Source organism: Vulpes lagopus, chromosome 10 (assembly GCF_018345385.1).
Source record: "Vulpes lagopus strain Blue_001 chromosome 10, ASM1834538v1, whole genome shotgun sequence".
In the NCBI taxonomy this organism is placed as follows: Eukaryota; Metazoa; Chordata; class Mammalia; order Carnivora; family Canidae; genus Vulpes; species Vulpes lagopus.
Genome location: NC_054833.1, coordinates 13,518,500 through 13,539,487, shown reverse-complemented (window position 1 = coordinate 13,539,487; position 20,988 = coordinate 13,518,500). Strand labels below are relative to the sequence as shown.

Here is a 20,988-nt window from a genome sequence, read left to right as displayed (position 1 = left end):
GATCCTGGGAGAATCGCATGATCACATAATAGCATAGGGGAGAAGCTGTGCCACCTCCATCAGTTTATGTTCAACCCCTGCCCCAGTTGCATTTTTGATATTAAAACGCCCAGGAATAGCAAGGCAGTAAGTCCTCTTCCAGCTACAAACCTTGGAGCCAGAGTCGTCTTTTGGAGTTCATGGTCAAAGCCTTCATACTTCATCAGGATAGTTGGTGTCAGAACCAGTGGCCCTCAGTGTGAAGATGAGGGAACAGGCGGAGCTGTACCCAGTACAGATGAAAGAAATAGCTCTGGGAGGAAGGCTCCACCATTTGACACAATGCGGGGTTTGCAGTCCCAGCAAGCAACTGAGAATCCACGTGAGCTGTAGTTTGTATCGAGGAGAGGCAGGAAATGCTGATAAATGCAGCAGAAAACAGCTGCAGGAAAACACAATTGAAACAGGCTCCCAAGGTCAATACCACTCTTGTGATAAGAAGTCCTTGCACCTCACGTATTTGATGGTTTAGGCAGAGGCCTCTTAATTTCAAAATAGGATATTCAACCCAGAACAATTGCAACAATAAAAAAGCAAGATGATTCTCCAAGTACAAAAACATGTACCATTCCACTCTGTGTAAGAAACCAGAGTATCACAGAATTGATTAAATTATGATATTGAAACACATCTTGAACAGATTTTCAAGGTAGTAGGTTCAGAAGGACAGTGAGTTACGAAGATGCTTGTATCAGACAGAAAGGAACCTCATGGCTCTTGCCAAAATTGTTCCTCTGTGTAAGCTGGTCAGAATATTCCAAAGACTTGTAGCTGCAAATCAAGTGGAAGATTCTCTAACTTATAGATTCCTAAAATATTGGTTCCCTGATCCTGCATAATCCTGCAGTGCTGCCTCAAATCCTGGTGATACGCAGAGACTTTTAAACACAGAGAGAGGCACACACTCAGAGTGACCTTTCCACCATGGGAAAGAAAGCTCACCAGAAGAGAGAGGCTGCAGAGTGTTTTTGGTTTGGTTTGGTTTGGTTTGGTTTGGTTTGGTTTTACAAAAAAGATGTTCAGTTCAAGTGTTTTTAAATGCTCAGGAATCAAATGCATTCATCTGCAAGCAGGCAATAGGAATGTATTACTTTCTGTGTATGTTTAAAATTCTGCAAAATATTATCTGTAGCTCCATTTAGTTTAATTACATCCATTCCTTGAACTCAGGCAAATTGAAGAAAGTATCTCCCATAAAAGTTAACACATGCCAGGAAGCCACATCCAACTTCTTGGGCTTAAAGCTTTTAATCTCTCAATAAACTCATTCAATAAATTATTTCTTAGCTAACTGTTGGTCAGCAAATCATTTGGCTGACTATGAGAGCAGCTAGTAGCTTTGACTACAATGATTTAAAAGGTTATTGGGATTCGTGGAAGCTTTGCCAAAGCTCTGTTATAGTGTTGCTAGAGTGACCCCTTTGTGGGTTTCAAAACGATGACTCTGCCACCTTCATGGGTGGATTTTTTCCTACTCTAGTGGGAAAAGTCTGTGTCAAGAAAAAAAGAAAAGTCAATGAGTCTGTCCTTGGTGGCTTATTCATATTAGGACCATCGCTACCAGAGGAATGCTTTCTTGAGAAAGCATCTTCAACTTTAACTCATCAGCCACCCAGTGGAGGTTCCCCTTTTTGGTCAAATAGCATATGTGGGAAGCTAAAATAGGCCATGAAATAGGCTAAATAATAGCTCTTGTCTCAAAGGGGAACAGGAGTTAGCAAATGCTTGCATTAGGCTCTCCTTACATGTCTTCACAAAGATAATGGTTTGCTTTAACATATGTGGCTCTGCTTTTTGGTTTTGCTTTCATTAGAGCCATTGGGGATCACTAATGAATGAAAATGTGTTTGAGTTTTCACCAGCGCGCAATTTCATGATGCTGTTCGCTTTTCTGTATTGTAAGTACTTAATGGTAACAGAATTGGGGTTTTAACTCTGACATCGATGTGCTTTACATATAAAGGATTATTCTACTGTTCTTTTGCCATCCTTGAGGAAGTAAACTTTCAAAATAAGTCATTTTAAGTGAGATCACATGCTCTCACCACTTACTAGCTCATTACCTACCAATTATGTAACTTTATGCAAGTTATTTTAACCAACTGGGGTTTACTTTCCTTTCTATAGGGAGGGTAATTTTGGTATGAACCCCATAGAACTGTTTTATGTATATATTAAATGAACAAGCACCTGGCTTATAATCAAGTCCCCACGTATCCTTTAAGGGGTTGTTACTATTATATATAAAATGTCTGGCATTGTACTTGACACTTCCAAATACTTAAAAATATTTCTTTGACCATCCCTTCACTGTCCCATTTTTTTTCTCCTTGTCTTTCTACTGAATATATAGAGGCTTTGTATGTAGAGCGCAGGCTTCTAGCCCTATGCTAAAATTTAACAGTTGTTTTTAATAAAAATATAAAACTTTACTGGCAAACAATAAACCTGAAATTCTTCAATGTAGTTCCTGGTTCTTGTGACATGCCCAAATAGAGCAAGTAGACAAGGAGAAGAAAGCCTAAATGAAAAATGGTTTGCTATTTTAGCTTCTCTGTTATTTCAGGCTTATTTGCAAGTTTTCGGGGGGACTTCTTATTTCTTCCCACTGCCTTACACATAGCACTTGGATGTGGAAGGAAGTTGGGCATTATCCAAAACAGTCCTTTTTTGTTTCCAAGGGAAAGAAACAGAAGTCCCAGAAGTTTAATAGCTTGTTGCAAGCCAATGATGGCAAAAATTAGAACATGGCCCTGCCTATGCTGAGAGTCTGGTTTCTTTCCACTGTACCTGCAGCTTCTCTCTTCCCACCCAGCCCTCCTGAGAATGAGTTAGGAGTGCTCACCAGCACCCTTCTGTTTGCAGACACATGGAGAGCATGGTTTATAGCACCATCCTGTCACCTTTCATTTCTTTTTACCTGAGATAGAAAAAGCATTATCTTCCCTTGAGACTCCAGACTCCTAAGGATCTGAGGGGTCCAATATTAGTGCTCTTGGTAAAGGCTAGTCTACAGGAAGTCATAGATGGGCCTGACAACTTTCTACTCATGTCCTCCCCCAACCCTGGACTTCAGCCCCCCAAGAAGAAAGTTTGAGTCCTGGATCAATACTGGTCCAAGGTGAGGAGGGGAAAATGCGGAGTACACCCGCAGCACTCACCATTTAGATTCTCTCCACCCAGTAGAGAAACAGGGACCTAGCAATGAGGTCACTGCAGAGAAGGGATTTGCCAGGCAAATCTTCCAAGACTTCCAAGACCATATGGTGTACCCACAGATCCAGCTGCTGGTGGTCCTTTAGGTCCATGGGGAGCCATGTCTTATGGACCTTGGGTGCCTAGAAGGGGAGGCCAGTATACTATCCCTAATATGCCATATCCTCCTCCAGGGCCATATCCCATGCCCCCTCCCCAAGCACCCGGGGCAGTGCCACCTGTTCCACGGAGCACTGTTCCACCAGGATCCTGGGGACCACCAGCACCATATCCTGCCCCTGCAGGATCATATCCCATGCCAGGACTCTATCTCACTCCCAATAATCCTTTTCAAGTGACTTCAGGACCTTTTGGTGCTGCACCAATGCCCGGTGGCCCCCATTAAGTTGATGAATGAAGAGATGCTTTGATTTTTGAAGTACATATATATACACATGAATGTACATATAAAAATTACTGGTTTCACTAATCTTAGAGGGCATTCATGAACAACTCTTACACCTCTCAGAGAAGGTATCTGCCTCTTGTATGTATATTACATCTTATAGTTACAATCAGATAAAAATATAAAAGTAAATCATTCAAATATGATTTTTTACTCAGTTTTTATGGAACGTTAAAGTGATATATATTGAATAGCTCTTTGATACAATCTGTTTACATCAAGTTTTCGATTTGTTTAAATTATGAAACCATACACTTAAAAATCTAAGACTACATGGATTATTGTTAAAATCTGCAACCTCATTGGCAAATTACCTTTCAGTATTTTTTTATAATCACTTTTTCCCCCAAATAAACACACTTTGAGAACAATCACATTGTCACAATTTAAATAATTGATGCCTCTCAACATCTTGAACTGCTCTGTCTATAGGATAAATAAACCTGGCTCTCTTGAAGTTATACTTTGGGTATATATTTTAAAGCTATTGGTAATTATTGTCAGATGTTGAGGTCATTAGCCAGGAGTGTTCATTTTTATCCTTGATCTTTTAGTAAAAACTTCTCTGAAAAAAAAGAAAAAGCAGCCAGACCAAAAAAAAAAAAATGAGGACTTGGGGAAAATTAGTGCCTCATCAAGAAATCAGAGGAGTGAGGGAGGGGTTTTCCCTCCAACAAAAACTTATTTTTTCATTTAATGTAACAAGGCAATATGAAATCTTTATGTTGTTGTTGTTTTGTTTGTTTGCCAAATATAAGCATCTATATATAGAAAAAAGTTAATAATCATTGAACTCTGTTTCTATCTTACCAAGTTTACTTTGGAAAATTTGCCATCCCGCATACATATTTCATTTTGATGTGATCCTGATCCACAGGTACATATTGTTCTACATTCCTGCTTTTGTCCTTGACATTATTTCAGACACATTTTTTAATGTCTGGGCACCACCCACATGGTCACTTCATTTGCATTTCTTTCATTCCAGCAAGGCCCTGCGTTTCACAAGAGGCACCTGGGACACTTGATTTTGACTTATTTGTACACATACTCTTCATTCTTGGAATAGTCCATCTTCTATTAGCTCTGTTTGCTTATGTTCCCCCACTACACTGCTCTTTCTTCTTGTATTTGGTGTACACATTTTATTTTGCAAATTAAAAATCAAAAAGTTTTGTAAGCCAGCAACTCTCCATCTGGCCTCCCTCTTATGCAATCTGAATAAATAAATATGTGTGCACACTTTTATTTGTACTATTTAATCTAGTTTTAAAGTTTTACCTTTTTTTTCTGATCCACGTGAAATATATTGTCATAATGGTTCAACATATAGGTATAAAGCAATCCTTTATACTTGTAGTCAACTATTATTTAAGCAAAGATGTCTGATCCAACTAGAAATACATTTTTAAACATAGATTTTTACATAATTCACATGCATGTCCTATAAAATCAGATTCAGGGGTGAGCTTAAGTTTATACTAAAATATTTCTTCAGGGATGCCTGGGTGGCTCAGTGGTTGAGTGCATTTGGCTCAGGTCGTGATCCCAGAGTCCTGGGATTGAGTTCGGCATCAGGCTCCTTGCAGGGAGGGAGTCTGCTTCTCCCTCTGCCTATGTCTCTTACTCTCTTTGTCTCTTGTGAATAAATAAATAGTTTTTTAAGTATTTTTCAGGATTAAAACTTATTCTTTTTTGTCTTCAACTTCAAAGTGCCATGAACTGTGAGTCCTGTTAGAACAAAATATCTCTTCTGTTCAATTTTTTTTTTTTCTAAAGCAGGTTTTATTTTTTTTTAATTTATTTTATTTATTTATGATAGGCACACAGTGAGAGAGAGAGAGAGAGGCAGAGACACAGCCAGAGGGAGAAGCAGGCTCCATGCACCGGGAGCCTGACGTGGGATTCGATCCCGAGTCTCCAGGATCGTGCCCTGGGCCAAAGGCAGGCGCCAAACCGCTGCGCCACCCAGGGATCCCTTCTGTTCAATTTTTAATGTGATTTAATGTAATGTTGTTACATGGCTATCTCTGAGAACCCAAAGAATTCCCATTGCTCATTCTCCCTGTGACCTTTGTGTATTAAAAAAAAAAAAACAGCTTCAGTTCATCTTAAGCTTTGAGAAAATTTAACTGATTACAAGGTGTCAGTCACCCTAAAGCCAGAGTATTCCTAAAACAAAACAACAATCAAGGAAGGCCACATGGGTGGCTCAGTGGTTGAGGGTGTCTGCCTTCTGCTCAGGTCATGATCCCCGGGTCCTGGGATCGAATCCCACATCGGGCTCCCCGCAGGGAACCTGCTTCTCCCTCTGCCTATGTCTCTGCTTCTCTGTGTCTCTCATGAATAAATAAATAAATAAAATCTTTTTTTAAAATGGAGGAAAATTAAAACAAAACAAAAAAAAAAAAACTTCAAATATAGGCACAAAGGTAACATCCAGTTACAGGTGGATACAACTCCTAAATAAAGCAAAACATTTTTTAATGTACCTTTGGAGCCAGTCCTCTGGAGCACAACTTTTATGTAAATCATGCTTTCAGAAAGAACATCAAAAACAACTCCAGGGGAGACAAATCCTCCTCAAACACGTGGTCCCGATGTTGGGAGCTCAAGTCTTCTAACTTACTTCAACTCTTTTTCCTTCTTTTTAAAGTCTTATCAGGGTTTAACTTCCCACTTTTGCTTCTTTTCCCCACGTCTCACACTAATGCCTGCCTGTGTCTGTTTCTGCATTTCCGCACCTGTGCTGTGTCCTCTTAGCACTTGGCACCGTGCCAGGCTCGTGGGTGGGCAGGCAGGTGCACTGTGGTAAAGCTCCAGGGCTGGGGGCAGGGAGGGGGGCAGCCAACCGGACAGGGGTCTCTACAAGCATCATAAGGTGCTGAAAGCAAACATCTGCCTGACCCGCAAGGTCATTGCGAGCGCCCGCAGTTCCTGGGTTGTGATGCATGTTGTTAGTTACAGGCTCTCGACAGATGTTTGCCTGTTGAACGAATTAATTCGCTGTCACGGCTCCCCTCACTCTCCTTGACTCGGTGTTAACCTGACTCTACCAACATCTTCATTTCTTAGGTCTCACAAGGGGTAGAGGGGAATGAATAAGGCTGGCACAATTTCCATGGCCAGTTCCATACCTTAGACCCCATGGCTTTCTGTCTCATCATTTATAATTTACGACCTTGACTTGCGCCCACTTCTGCATCATGTTCTTTGTCACTTCTGTGACCTGATTTTACCCTGTTGAATATGTCTGCATCTGGCTCAGATTTTAATTTTCCACCCTACCCTACTGCTCTTCCCAGTGCCCTAGTCCTTTGTGACAAGCTCAGATTCATGATCCACGGCTAAACAATGCAACTTCCTGCTCTCTTGTCTTCTTTGAGATTTAAAACAACTGTCTCTATTCCGTGCTAGCCACATAAACAGCATTTTCTGCCCCAAACCTCATCATATCAAGGCACTGTTGTCATTCCAGATTATCTTGCATCTCTGATTCCTAACCTCTAATCCAGTGGGTCTCAAAGTGTGGAACTCTGACCAGTAGAATCAGCTCCAGGGATCCCTGGGTGGCGCAGCGGTTTCGCGCCTGCCTTTGGCCCAGGGCGCGATCCTGGAGACCCGGGATCGAATCCCAAGTCGGGCTCCCGGTGCATGGAGCCTGCTTCTCCCTCTGCCTGTGTCTCTGCCTCTCTCTCTATCTCTCTGTGACTATCGTAAATAAATAAAAAAAAAAAAATAAAAAAATTTAAAAAAAAAAAAAAAAAAAAAAAAAGAATCAGCTCCAGCATCCCCCAAGAGCTTGCTAGCCATGCATGTTCTCTGTCCCACCCCAAAACCACTGGAAACTCTGGGGATGGAGCCCAGCCATCTACTTTAACTTCCCTGCAAAGAATTGTGATGCCTGCTGAAGTTAGAGCAGCACTGACTCAACCCCTCTGGCCTTGCATGCCTTCTCCTGCTTCCTATTCCTACTACTCATCCTGGTAGGAAACTTATTACTGGCAGTTGTTTTGGTTTTTATCTTTTTAAAGATTTTATTTATTTATTCACGAGAGAGAGAGAGAGAGAGAGAGAGAGAGAGAGAGAGAGAGAGAGGCAGAGACACAGGCAGAGGGAGAAGCAGGCTCCATGCTGGGAGCCTGATGTGGGACTCGATCCCGGGTCTCCAAGATCACACCCTGGGCCAAAGGTGGCGCTAAACCACTGAGTCACCGGGGCTGCCCCTGGCGGTTGTTTTGTGCAATTTTTTTTTTTTTTTTAATTAACTTTTATTGGTGTTCAATTTACCAACATACAGAAAAACACCCAGTGCTCATCCCGTCAAGTGTCCACCTCAGTGCCCGTCACCTACTCCCCTCCAACACCCGCCCTCCTCCCCTTCCACCACCCCTAGTTCGTTTCCCCGAGTTAGGAGTCTTTATGTTCTGTCTCCCTTCCTGATATTTCCCAACATTTCTTTTCCCTTCCTTTATATTCCCTTTCACTATTATTTATATTCCCCAAATGAATGAGAACATACACTGTTTGTCCTTCTCCGATTGACTTATTTCACTCAGCATAATACCCTCCAGTTCCATCCACGTTGAAGCAAATGATGGGTATTGTGCAATTTTGAAAGCCATTATTATGGATAATTTTAGAAGCTCATGTAAAGCATCAAAATAATTTCTGATATTACATAGGGCAATATTATTTCTAACATTATTTTTTAAAGATTTTATTTATTTGAGAGAGAGAAACAGAGATAGCAAGAGAGAGCACAAGAAGGGAGGAGAGGGAGAAGCAGGCTCCCCTCTAAGCAGGGAGCCCAATACAGAGCTCAGTCCCAGGACCCCAGGATCATGACCTGAACTGAATGCAGACGCTTAACTGACTGAGCCACGCAGGCGCCCCTCTAGTATTATTTCTAGTATAATTTCTAATATTACTATAAAGAGCAAATTCTTTCTCATCCCTGATAACAAGAGACAGTGATGATCTTGATAGATAAAAGTACAAATAGTCCATGAGACTAGACTCCTCCTAATCTGGAGTGTTAAGTTCTTTCTAAAAAAGGAAAATAGGACAGCCCGGGTGGCTCAGCCACCCTGTTTAGTGCCGCCTTCAGCCCAAGGCCTGATCCTGGAGACCTAGGATCGAGTCCCACATCGGGCTCCCTGCATGGAATCTGCTTCTCCCTCTGCCTGTGTCTCTGCCTCTCTCTCTCTCTCTCTCTCTCTCTCTCTCTCGTGTCTCTCATGAATAAATAAATAAAATCTAAAATAAATAAATAAATAAATAAATAAATAAAATCTTTTTTAAAAAAGGAAAATAGTTTTTCTAATAATGCTAATTAAAATGCCAATAAAGAGGTTGATAAATCATCTTTGTAAATTGAAAGGACACAGAGAGTTACATACTCTTCAAATTAATCAAATATGGAATTACCAAACATTAGGAATTCCCAGCTGATTTCTTGGCTTGATGATGAGTATATGGGATCAGTTACATTAGTATTTCTACTTTTGTGTATGTTTGAAAAGTAGAAAAGTATTTCTACTTTTGTGTATGTTTGAAAATTCACAATAAGAATTTTAAAACAACAGTTACTTAACAATGGCATCATCATGGGAGCCCCATGTTATAAGAATCCAAATCAGATGGTCTTCACTTTTCTTCACTACTATTCTTGGCCATAAATGATATTAATAATGAATTTGTCATATCTATTGAATGGCTTCAATTTATTTCTGCTAGATCATTATATGTATATAGATAGGTAGATAGGTGGCTCAGTGGTTGAATGTCTGACTTTGGGTCAGGTCACGATCCCAGGGTCCTGAGATGGAGTCCCCACAGGGAGCCTGCTTCTCTCTCTGCCTATGTCTCTGCCTCTTTCTCAGTGTCTCTCATGAATGAATAAATAACCATTATTAAAAAATGGTTATCAAGGTTAATATTGAAATGGCCAAAAGCTAAGAAATTCATGTGATCTGTACACTGCTGCTGTGTAAATAGAGAAATGCTTCACAAAACAATTATACAAGATTCAGGTATATGTCACTAGATATTGAAATATTAACACATAAGTTTCACCTATTGTGATTTCTCTTAAAAGGTCAGAATTCTAATTGCAGAAAAGGCTTTATGTAGGGAGGTGATCAGCAGAGCCTCCTTTTTTTTTTTTTATTATATCATAAAACATTGGAAATCCCTTTATGACCAGCCATAGGAAGATAGCTAAATAAAGTTCAGTTTATTCGGGGTGTTTGAGTGGCTCAGTCAGTTAAACGTCTGCCTTCAGCTCAGGTTATGGTCCCAGGGTCCTGAAATCAATCCCTACATCCACTCCCTGCTTGGCGGGGAATCTGCTTCTCCTTTTCCCTCTGCCTCTCCCGTGGCTTGCGTGTGTGCGCTCTCTCTCTTTCTCTCTTAAATAAATAAAATCCCTTTTAAAAAAAATTCAGTTTATTCATCCAGTATAATCATTAAGATTATAATTATGCAAATTATAATGTTTATAATAGTAAAAAAAACCAAGACAGGAAATCTGATGCATAGTAAAATCACAACTATGAAAAATATATACAAACTGTTTCTGTTAGGTTGTCTTACTCTTTCTTTTTCATCTTTATTTTTTTGGTGGAAATGTGTATTTAGAAATTATGACAGTGGAATTCCCTAGATTGTTTCCTCTCCAAAGTGGTTTGAGTCTCTGTGACTCAGCAAAGGTACTTTTAATGTATGGGGAGCTCAATATTTTGAGAATTGCAATGTCCCAAGGAGCGCATCTCCATTATCAGCAAAGCCTCCAGCCCTAAGTCAGCTGCCTTGATGAAACTGAGATTCATAGAGTCTAAGGTAATCCAACTACAATTGTATCTTTGCCCCAGAACTGTTTCCATGGTACTTCTTAACTGTTAAAACGTACAGCAGTCATTTGTATCATTGCCCTGAAGGAGCAGAACTTGGCAGTGGCACTGAAAACCCCCCTCCTCTGGTTGTCTTACCAGGACTTCTTTACATTGGAAACATCAAAAATCAAAGTGGTGGTGCTACTTCCCACGGCATCAGTGTGAACATGCTAAATTAAAGTGTGCTGCGGGGACTGGGGACCATCCCTTATGGGATGGCGATGCAGTAACCCACCTCCCACTCCACCTTCCCTCCTGCAGATGCTCAGTTTGGCAGTCTACTTTCCATAGCATCAGCCTTAGAGTCCACACTGCTCTTCTTCTCTTATTAATGAAGAGTAGTCACCTTTTTATTTATTACAATTATACTAACTCCCATGCCCTTCCAGGCATCCAAAAAGGCTAAATGAAAAGAACAAGGAAAAAAAAAAAAACCACACACACACACAATCTTAAAGTATGTCAGTGCTTTATATCATCTGCCTCAGATGATTTTTTGGTAACTATTCTGTTTTTCTCTGTTTATATAAGACTCAGGTCAAATATCCTGTGTCCTTGAACCATATGTTGTCTAAAGCCTGTTGGTTTGTAGATTAGTCTGTTGATTGTTTTTCATCAGGCCAGTTCTAACTGGGGAGGAAGGGGGCCCACAGAGCATCCTTTACCACTGCTTATTGTTGTGTATAAAATTAACCCCTTGGGAGGAGCATGACAAAAGAAAAGGATCACTTATACAAGATTCACCTTGGAGTCATCTCACTGTTTCATTCCTACAAGTAAATCATCTTTTGTCCAGTTTTAAGGCTTTGCTGGTTCCTGTGTTTCTGACTAAGCATAACTTGGGAGTCTTTCGTCTGGATGTTTATTCATCTTACTTGGAACAGCTTTCCGTCCTCTTTAAAAATTAATTTGACTTTAATGTCTAGTTATTTAGGACTCCCCTGGGCTAGGATGAAATCACACTGGGGGAATTTTGATTTGACAAATGGCCATTGTGCGGAAGCCTTTGATCCTCTACCATGGTGTTAACTAGACGCCCAACCCTTGCTTTGAGAAGCTTTAAGCAAGATCAAAGTCTGCCCTCCCCACCCCCCAAGGCGTGATTGCTGGTGGGCAGGGGGAGAATTCTGACACTCCCAGCATCCTTAGGATGCTGCAGCCCTCAGCTTTGGTCCAAAGCCCTCTGAGTGGTCAGTACTTGCTCCCTCAGAAGGTTTGCCGAAGATGGGACCTTCCCAACAGCCAGTGAGCAGTGGTCCCTATTGTCAGGAGGTGAGCCTCAAGGAACTTTGAGCCCTCCTAAACATTTATCTCTCTAGAAAAATTGGTTGCTGGTAGGAATAGGAGAAAAGAGGATGAATTTTTCCTAGAGCCTTCGCGAACCATGCTTCTGGTGTGTGTTGAGTGGTATGAAGCCCTGGGCTCCCTAGAGTAGGAATTCCTACTCAAGGTTTTCCAGCCTCTGAGGCTTGCTCGATTTTACCAGGTTTTCCAAAATTACAAAGAATAGTTCATTTTAATTCACTTGCATTAAAAAAGATACATCCAAAATATGGTGATTATGGTTGGAAAGATGGAGAGCAAACAGGCAATTTACTAGAGGTCACTGGAAATTGCTGCCTTCGTGATCAGATGCCATATGTCTAAAAATAAAGTGTCTGAAAAGCAAAAGATCAAGTGTAGATTTTACAGACTGACCTTGAAAAAGATTGTTCAAAAACATTTAGATTCGATTAGCAAATGATAAATGTCACCCTTCCCTGGAAGGTGGGTGTTGTCTAACTGGGCCATCTCCTCTCGCTCCCACAGATGGGGAACTCTCCATATCGAATGAAGATGACTCGCTAGAAAATGGACAGTCCCTGAGCTCCAGCCAGCTGTCTCTGCCTGCCCTGTCCGAAATGGAGCCGGTCCCAATGCCCAGGGATCCCTGCTCATACGAGGTGCTCCAACCTTCAGACATCATGGATGGGACAGGTAATGTAGGACGCGATGGGACATGGAAGGGACAGAGTTGTGGGGTAGGCCCCCAGCACGTGACATTCGGGACCTGGAGCCTTGGCTGGACGAGGGGTTCTATTTTGAACCACCCTGAGCTTACGAATCGCCTGGAAATGGGGACGAAACTGCCCAATTAGTAGACATTCACACATGCCGTTCTATAGTTTTTTAACAACATTTTTTGTAATCTTAATGATTTTAAAGAAGACATGCCCTGTTTTTGTAATATCGGGGATTTAAAATGTCATTTTTTTTCTAGCACTTGTTTGTCTTAAGCTCAAGCTAAGGAATCCTATACTTTACACAGTTCCTACCTAACTCACATGTTTGTAAAGCCCTAGCACAGCCTTTAAGTCCAGTCTGGGCATACCAGCTAATGGTTGTATCTGGGTAGCAAATTTTATCAGTTTACAATCAACGTGTTAATTGGCTATAGTATACAATTTACCGGTTAACTCACATGCTGCTGATGGATGATGTTTGGTACCATCAGACTCACTACTTCTTTGGTTCAAAGCCCTCTGAATGGTCAGTACCCACTCCCTCAGAAGGTTTGCAGAAGGTGGGATCCTCCCAACAGCCAGTGAGGAGTGCTCCCTGTTGTCAAGAGGTGAGCCTGGGTGGGGAGGGACCTCCTGAAATCTGCAGAGTTTGGGCAGAAAGGCCATGTCCTTTCACCACACCATATGCAATGTCTGCGTCAGCAGAGCTCAGGTGGGAAGACAGGAGAGCTGGTGTTACAGAGTCCATTCCAGGCTTCACTTGGGGACCTGGTGAGTCATTTGCTCCATCGGTGTGTCCGATGCTAATGGTGTCCCTTGTGAGAGGGGGAGAACTGAGTGCTCCTGAGGATTATTGGCAAGGCTTTGATGCTGCTACCCAGATTGGGGAGGAAGAAGAGGGTGACGGGTGAGTCACTAGAGTCATTCCTATTCCAGCAGCTTTGGGAGGCAAGAGGCTATGCATCTGAGTTACAGTCCCCCCAGGCTGAGGAGATTTTTTTCCAGCTAAAGAAGGGAATTGTGTTTCTGATCCAGCTTTCCTTGTGACATTAGAATCATACAGATTTGACTGTTAAAGGGAGATCTGTCATCCCAGTGAAATGAGAGTTTCAGTCTCATTGGCCAGGCTGTCAGCGTGGAATGAAAGCCTTTGTTTCCTACCCCCTCCTCGCCAGGACAGCTCTTAACTGGAGCCAGTCGGGGTCACCCATGGTAGAAAGGAAGAGTCAGACCCAATGCCAAGCCAAGAGAAATGGGAGAACCCAAACAGAAAGCCATAATTCTGGCAAGTGAGAGGACAAAGTGGGAGACAGAAAGACATTGTCTTGGTGCATCCCTTGTCTCATCAAGGTTTAGAAGAGCCCCTAAAGCTTCAAGGTGCCTGCTGGCAGCTGCTGCCCAGCCCAGGAGACACACGTCAGGGCTGCTCCATTACTTCCTGGCCCAGACCCAGGGAAACCCAGGGGGGCAAAAACAAGACCCCAGAATCTACCATGGCTTGCTCTCAGCAAAGGACAAAGAGGCCCAGAGGAAGATGCTGGTTTGGTTCACCTGGGGGCCTCTTTGTCTGCCACCCACTGCACCTGCCATCCATGGATTGTCACTGTGGTCCCATGAATCACGTGTGAGAGCACTCACAGAACATGTCATATGAGTGCCAAGATTGAAGTGGTGAAGTTTGGGATTGTTTTGAGAAAATAGCCTCTTCCTAACTCCCTTCTTGCCCCTCCTACCTCTCCCTTACTGCCTCAACCTCCCTGGTGTGTTCCCCCACCCTCCCCACCCCCTGATTGATTGGATTTCTAGTGGCCTCTCTTGAGCTCTCCACACATACGTGACGACCTAGAACAAGTCGGTGCTCTGCTGTGTTGCTAACCCACACCCCCGTCCTGTGCGCTCCTGCCGGTCCCACCTGCACTTCGTTTGTGTAATGTCTCCTGTGTGTCATATGGTTGTCCCCTCAGTGTCTGAAGAGAGTCCCTCTGCCAGTGAGTCTGGAGTCCTCCTGGCCCAAGATCCTTCAGCCAAACCAGTCCTGCTACTGCCCCCCAAAAAACCTGCTGCTTTCTCTGGAGACCATGAGGAGACCCCAGTGAAGCAGCTGTCCCTTCTCAAGCAACCCCCCGCCCTGCCTCCCAAACCCACTGCCAGGATTGCCAACCACTTAACAGGTGAGTCCAGACGTCTTCTGCGGGCGTGCGGCCCTGCCTTCCCTTCAAGGGATAATCTCTTGCTCTCTTTCTCTTTTTAGCCAAGGCCTGTCGCACCTCTTTGGTGAGGCTGCTCTGTGGGACGTTTGGGTGTTTCTATGTGCGTCTCGGTACACACAGTCATGACCTGGGTTTGTGTGTCTTTGTCAAGAAGCATTCGGTATACACCTGCCAGCCGTGTGCCAAGAGCCTTTGTCGTGTGTATCTGTAAATATGTACATTGGTATTTATGTGATTGACTCACGATTGTTTGCCCATCGAGGTGAATTAGATTCAATGTCAAAAATCTTTGCAAAGATGAAGAGTAGTACCTTGTTCCCTTCATAATGAGTTTGCCGAAGCTTTAAATTTTTTGTCTTTAAATTATTGATCTGAAGCCCAGCATATTTCCTCTATTAAAATTCATGTCTGTGCTGTTTGTTCTATTAAGAAAAAAAAAAAAAAAAAGACAAGTAGAGACAAATCTGCAAAGCCTCACGGGAAATACAGTTAAAAGAAGAGAAGGTTTAGGAATGCGGTCCTGAAGTGATTTTTTATATTTTCAAGTTTAACGTGTTAGTGAACACACCCAGCGCTATTAAATTGGGCACCTAGTGAAATTGTATTTCACTGCACACGAACCAGATACTCCTCTTGGATTCAATGCTGTGGTTTGGGATTAAAGAGTAAAGATTTCAGGGGGTTGTTTCTGCAACCCTGAGAGTCCTTCCACTGACCAGTTGCCTTTTTACAATGCGCTTAGTATTTTTGTAAATGGTTTCTAATTGATCTCTGTAGGTTTTTGGGAGACGTGATGAGGATGGAAGTAGGAAGAATTTTCACCTGTTTTGTAGTGGAGAAGCTGAAGCTTCAGAAAAGTCAGGACCTTCAGCAGGGCCAGCAAGCGTTGTGCAGTAGGATCATCCGGGGAGCCTGGTCTCTGGTAGGAGGCTGTCTCCCCAGTGGTGCTGAGTTTTATTCGAGTCCAAAATAAACACAGGAGTGAGTCAAACCACTCTATCAGCATATGTGTCCACCCAGGTCAGATGTCTGTGGCTCGAAAGAGCACATTTCCATCTACAGGAGCCGTCCAACACATTAATAACCCTTTAGTGCGGTGTCCTAAAATGTGAATGCATAGAAAACCACAAAGGAACAAATGCCCCCATAAGCTTCCTTCTAAGAGATGACCCCTGTCCGTTTATCTGTCTAATGAAAATCAGATGCCTGCTATACATATCTCCTATCACTGACTTTTTGCACATGGTGGTATCTTCAGAACTGGTTCTCCTGTTTGTGAATACTGCGCAACACGGTTTTGTTAGCTGCCCGGTGTGGAGTAGGGTTCCCTCATTCGGCTCCTTGTGGGCTCTCCCATCTTCTGCCGTAAAAATCACCACAGCAGACATCCGCTGCAGCATACCCTGCATTATGAGCATCTGAATTTCTCCTAATTTATTTCGAGAATTAGAGTTGCTTATTCTGATTCCCGAAATCATCTATGTACCTTGGAAGAGCTATAGGCTTTTGAAGGCTTTGATGCCAAATTTTCCCAAAGATTAAATATTACAGAATCAGCTTCTGTATGTGGTTCATATTTATTCATCAAACATGTGCTAGGTTTCAACACAGGTACAAATAAGTGACAGTTTACTGTATACATTTTGCATATGTATTTTTTATATATTACCTGTGTTGTATAGACACACAATAGAGCGCCAAAATACTGTCGGGAGTATCACTTCGAGTTCCGTGCAGTCTGATCAAAGGGCATGCATGGAAGGGCTGCGGCTTGAGTTGACCCTTAACACATGAAGGGCATTTATGGAGAATGAGGGGAGAACATTCCAGGAGAGAAGCCCCGGTCAGAGAGGCCCAGAGATGGCATTGTTTTGGGTCTGTGATGAGGTGGCTGAGCTGGGGCAGAGGGTCTGTCTCAGGCTGTATTGAAAAAAAGGTTCACTAGGTAAGGCATAGGAGGATTTAGATTTTATTTCTGGGGCAGTGGGGAGCCTTGGGAGGCTTTTGAGCAGGGTAGTGGTGTGATGAAAATGAGCCTTTTGAAAGTTTTCCCACAATCACTGTGTAGAGAGTGAACGGAAGGAGAAAGTTGAAGGCTTAAAAAGGCCAGCCCCATGCCTCATTCTCCAGAATCACACTAGTTGAGTGAAACTGAATAATTTGGACCAGGGAGATGACGGAGGAAGCTACTCCTGTTTCTGAGATAGGACCTAACAAGCAGGAGGAGAGCGAACAGAACAACAGAGACAGAATCTCGTAGCCGGTAGCATCCTCTAACTTATCTAGTTATCTAATTAATGAAGGCACACTTCATTCATTCACAGCTTCAGCTATGAGCTGTGAGCTTGGGCAGCCTGGTATCCATGGGACTCTTGATGTAGGAGAAACTGAGCCCAGTCTCTGGCTTCCCTGGTCCTTTTATAGGGAGAGTGGACTTCTCTACTCTCTATAAACCTCATCTCTACAGAGCTTGGATCACATGGATAAAAATACCTAAGAGCTAATAATCCTTGCCATGTTGGGTCTGGTAGCCTCTTAAATGAGAAGACAAGACAGGTGGAGGTCTCTGTGGGCTGCAAGCCTGGTACTGGCCTTTAGGTTTAAACTCATTTAGACGTGCTTAATTTTTGTAAGCGAACAATTATAATGAATCTGCATCACCACAAGGCAGCTACATTAACCCTGTTCTGTTAGTAATTACTCTAGAGACAACTGGGCTGTGTCAGAAGAAATTAATCAACGAAGAATGCGAGAACTCTACGTTGAGACTTAGCAGTTGTAGCATGTTCATACTGTCTGTTGTCCTGTTGACATTTTTGAAAGGAAACCCAGGACAGTTTGAAAGCCACCAAGCATGATTAATAAGAGAGTGACAGTGGCTAATGGTCCGGTGGGATACTAGAGGAAGCACGAACCTGACCTGGGGCTACTTCCAAGTACATGATCAGGCAAAGACAGGCAGAAATATCTCTACTTTGGCATGTGCTTCCATTGTCTCAGGAAAACCATTATAGACTTGGAGAATGTTCTCCGTTCTACAGCAAGTGGAGAGAAGCCTCCTTGCTCTCCCAAACAATCTTTCTTCTTCCCTTGTCATCATCCTGTCTGTTCTTCTCTTCTCCAAGAGCAGCTGCAAGCAGCTCTGCCACGCACTGTACTTCCAGAGTGGAAGGAGAATCTGATGCTCCATTATTACATGCCTCTGCATAATGCATATGATCTGAGATGAATGATTCTCAAAATGCATCTCTCTTGGAATGATGATGGACCCCAGAGGAAAAGAGTTGATTGAAGTGAAGAAAAAAAAAAAAAAAAGAACTCCACCACTGTCTCCTATCTTTCTAAGTCTTCATCAATCACCTCTCCAGCCATCCTGGCTCCCAGAGTCTGATATGACACACTGCATGAATAATCCATGCCTCTGCATATGGTACCTGTGATTAGGTACCCCATCGATGCTATTTGAAGGAAAGATAATCAACTCCCGTGAGAGCTGGACTTCGTGGTCTGGCATTCACACTTGGGTGATAATGGCAGCTACCACTTCTTGAGAACTTGACGTCATATTGTTTAGTCCTACAGAGTCAATGCTATTATCATCATTCTTTTTCTTGGAAGAGGAAAACGAAATTTAGATAATTTAAATAACTCTGTCATGGTTACATAGCTAGTAAGTGCCAGAGATGTATCCACTTTTTTACTCCAAAGTTCTTACTTGTAATCATTGGTTTCTAACATCCTCACTAGATACCTATTCTTACAATTCAAAACAATGGAATAATGAGCTTTCTTTGTTGTTTTTGGTTTTTTTGTCTTGTTTTGTTTTTTTGCCTTGTGACTTTCAGTCCTTTTAAGAAAATTGGCTTCTTGGGGCACCTGGTTGGTTCGTTTGGTTAAGGGGTCAACTCATGATTTTAGCTCAGGTCATGAGATCAAGCCCCGAGTTGGACTCCGTGCTGAACCAGGAGCCTGCTTAAGATTCTCTCTCTCTTTGTCTCATCCTTCAGGACCACCACCCCTACTCATACTCTTGCTCCCCCTTCTTTCTCTCAAAAATAAATAAATGGATTGGTTGGTTGAATTCTTAAAAAGGAAATCAGGGGTCACCTGGGTGGCTCAGTTAACTATGTGACTCTTGATTTCAGCTCAGGTCATGATCTCAGAGTCCTGGGATCCAGCCTTGCATCAGGTTCCTGGCTCAGCAGGGAGTCTGGATTCTACTTGTCTCCCTCTTCCTCTTCTTGCTCTCTCTGTCTCTCTCTTAAATAAATAATCAATTTTAAAAAAAGGAAAGGAAATTGGCTTCTTTATTTGCATAAGTCAAAGACAAAATGTATCCAATCTTTCAAAAATAACTAATATTCTCAAGGCACTTGATTATAAAGAGGAGGACCTGAATGCAGTTGGGTTGGGTTTGGAAGAACATGTTAAAAGTTGAGAGTCTGTAAGAATCAAGAACAGGACAAATCACATAGGAAGCATTTGGTCACAATTAGAGATTGGCAGTTTAAGCAAAGAAAAGGAAATGTTGGGGAGGCTGGGTGGCTCAGTTGGTTAAGCATCTAGCTCTTGATATGGGCTCCAGTCATGATCTCAGGGTTATGAGATTGAACATTGTGTCAGTGTGGAGCCTGCTGAGATTTGCTCTCTCCCTCTCCTTTTGCCTTTCCCCTACACACTCTTCCCCTCCCTCTCTAAAATAAATAAACCTTTAAAAGAAGAAAGAAAGAAAGAAAGAAAGAAGAAGAAGAAGAAGAAGAAGAAGAAGAAGAAGAAGAAGAAGAAGAAGAAGGAAGGAAGGAAGGAAGGAAGAAGAGAAAGAAAGAAAGAAAGAAAGAAAGAAAGAAAGAAAGAAAAGAAAGAAAGAAAGAAAACGAAAGAAAAGAAAGAAAAAGAGAAAAGAAAAGAGTTGCTGATCCTTTACAAATAAGTCCTTCTTCTAATGTGAACCTGCCCAGGGCTTCTTTGTCTTTAGACCCTGAAATACAAGGAACTTCTGTTGATCAATGGCTAGTTTCAACATCCCGAAGTTTTACAACTTTCCTGGCAAATGGCACCCATGCCCTGTGGTACTTCTTAGCCTCACCCAGGTCAAATGAGAATCTTCTATCCAGAGCTTATCATACCAAAACCAATGTTTCTCTTTATACCATCTCCCTAGTTCTGTGGACACTATCCATGGCTCACTCTTCTGTATTCCCATTCTCACCTCTGATTTTGTTGTTCCTCACTGACCCTGTTACTGTGTGTCCTCATTTCTCTCCAGTATCCTTCCCTATTCTCCTCCTGCAGATTCCTCTCCAACTCCACAAAATCATTCACTCTTACCTCTACCCTTGCATTCTACTTCAAAAACACAAGAAAACCACTAAGTGGACCACTGTGACTTTGGACCTCGTGTCTGCCTTTAAGTGGGAAACATGAACTATAACCCAGAGGCCCCAGAAGGTTTAGGGTTCATAGTCTCTGAGTAGTTGATACCTTGAAAGAATGGGAAATATACCCAAATTTACTCTTTATACCTAATTTTCTGTATTTTTCCAGTCTTTTTTTTTTAAGATTTTATTAATTTATTCATGAGAGACACAGAGGGAGACGCAGAGACACAGGCAGAGGGAGAAGCAGGTTCCCTACAGGGAACCTGATACGGGACTCAATCCCAGGACCCCAGGATCACGCCCTGAGCCAAAGGCAGACACTCAATCACTGAGCCACCCAGGTGCCCCAGTATTTTTCCAGTCTTGATTTTCCTTTCTTAAAATGCAGAAATTCTTTCTGGGTGCATTGGAGGACTTTCTATGAAAACCGTTTTTATTTTTATTTCTTTAGATTTATTTATTTATTCATGGGAGACAGAGACAGACAGAGAGAGAGAGAGAGAGAGAGAGGCAGAGACGCAGGCAGAGGGAGGAGCAGGCTCCATGCAGGGAGCCTGTTGCGGGACTCCATCCTGGGACCCCAGGATTACGCCCTGGGCCAAAGGCAGGTGCCAAACCACTGAGCCACCCAGGGATCCCCTAGAAGCCTTTTTTAAAAAGGCGCTTTCTGCTCTCACCTCTGTGACCAGCGCAAAGATTACACCAAAATATCTTTCTTTTTTTTTTTTTTTGTAGCACTGTTAGGTGGGAGATTTAATGCACTTGGCACTTTTTTTTTATTGTGGTGAAAACATAATATAA

At 42.4% G+C, this 20,988-nt stretch overlaps 1 protein-coding gene across 9 annotated transcripts in view; it reads left to right on the top strand.

The window, feature by feature from the left end:
* PHACTR1 (phosphatase and actin regulator 1) overlaps positions 1-20,988 on the top strand; it is a 560,913-nt gene that overhangs the window by 460,059 nt on the left and 79,866 nt on the right. For 8 of the 9 annotated variants that reach the window (XM_041770863.1, XM_041770864.1, XM_041770861.1 and 5 more), the window contains 2 exons: positions 12,406-12,573; positions 14,564-14,770. In XM_041770863.1, the coding sequence (XP_041626797.1) occupies positions 12,406-12,573; positions 14,564-14,770 (375 nt within the window). The remainder of the gene's footprint in view (positions 1-12,405; positions 12,574-14,563; positions 14,771-20,988) is intronic. The other variant, XM_041770867.1, reaches the window with a different exon arrangement.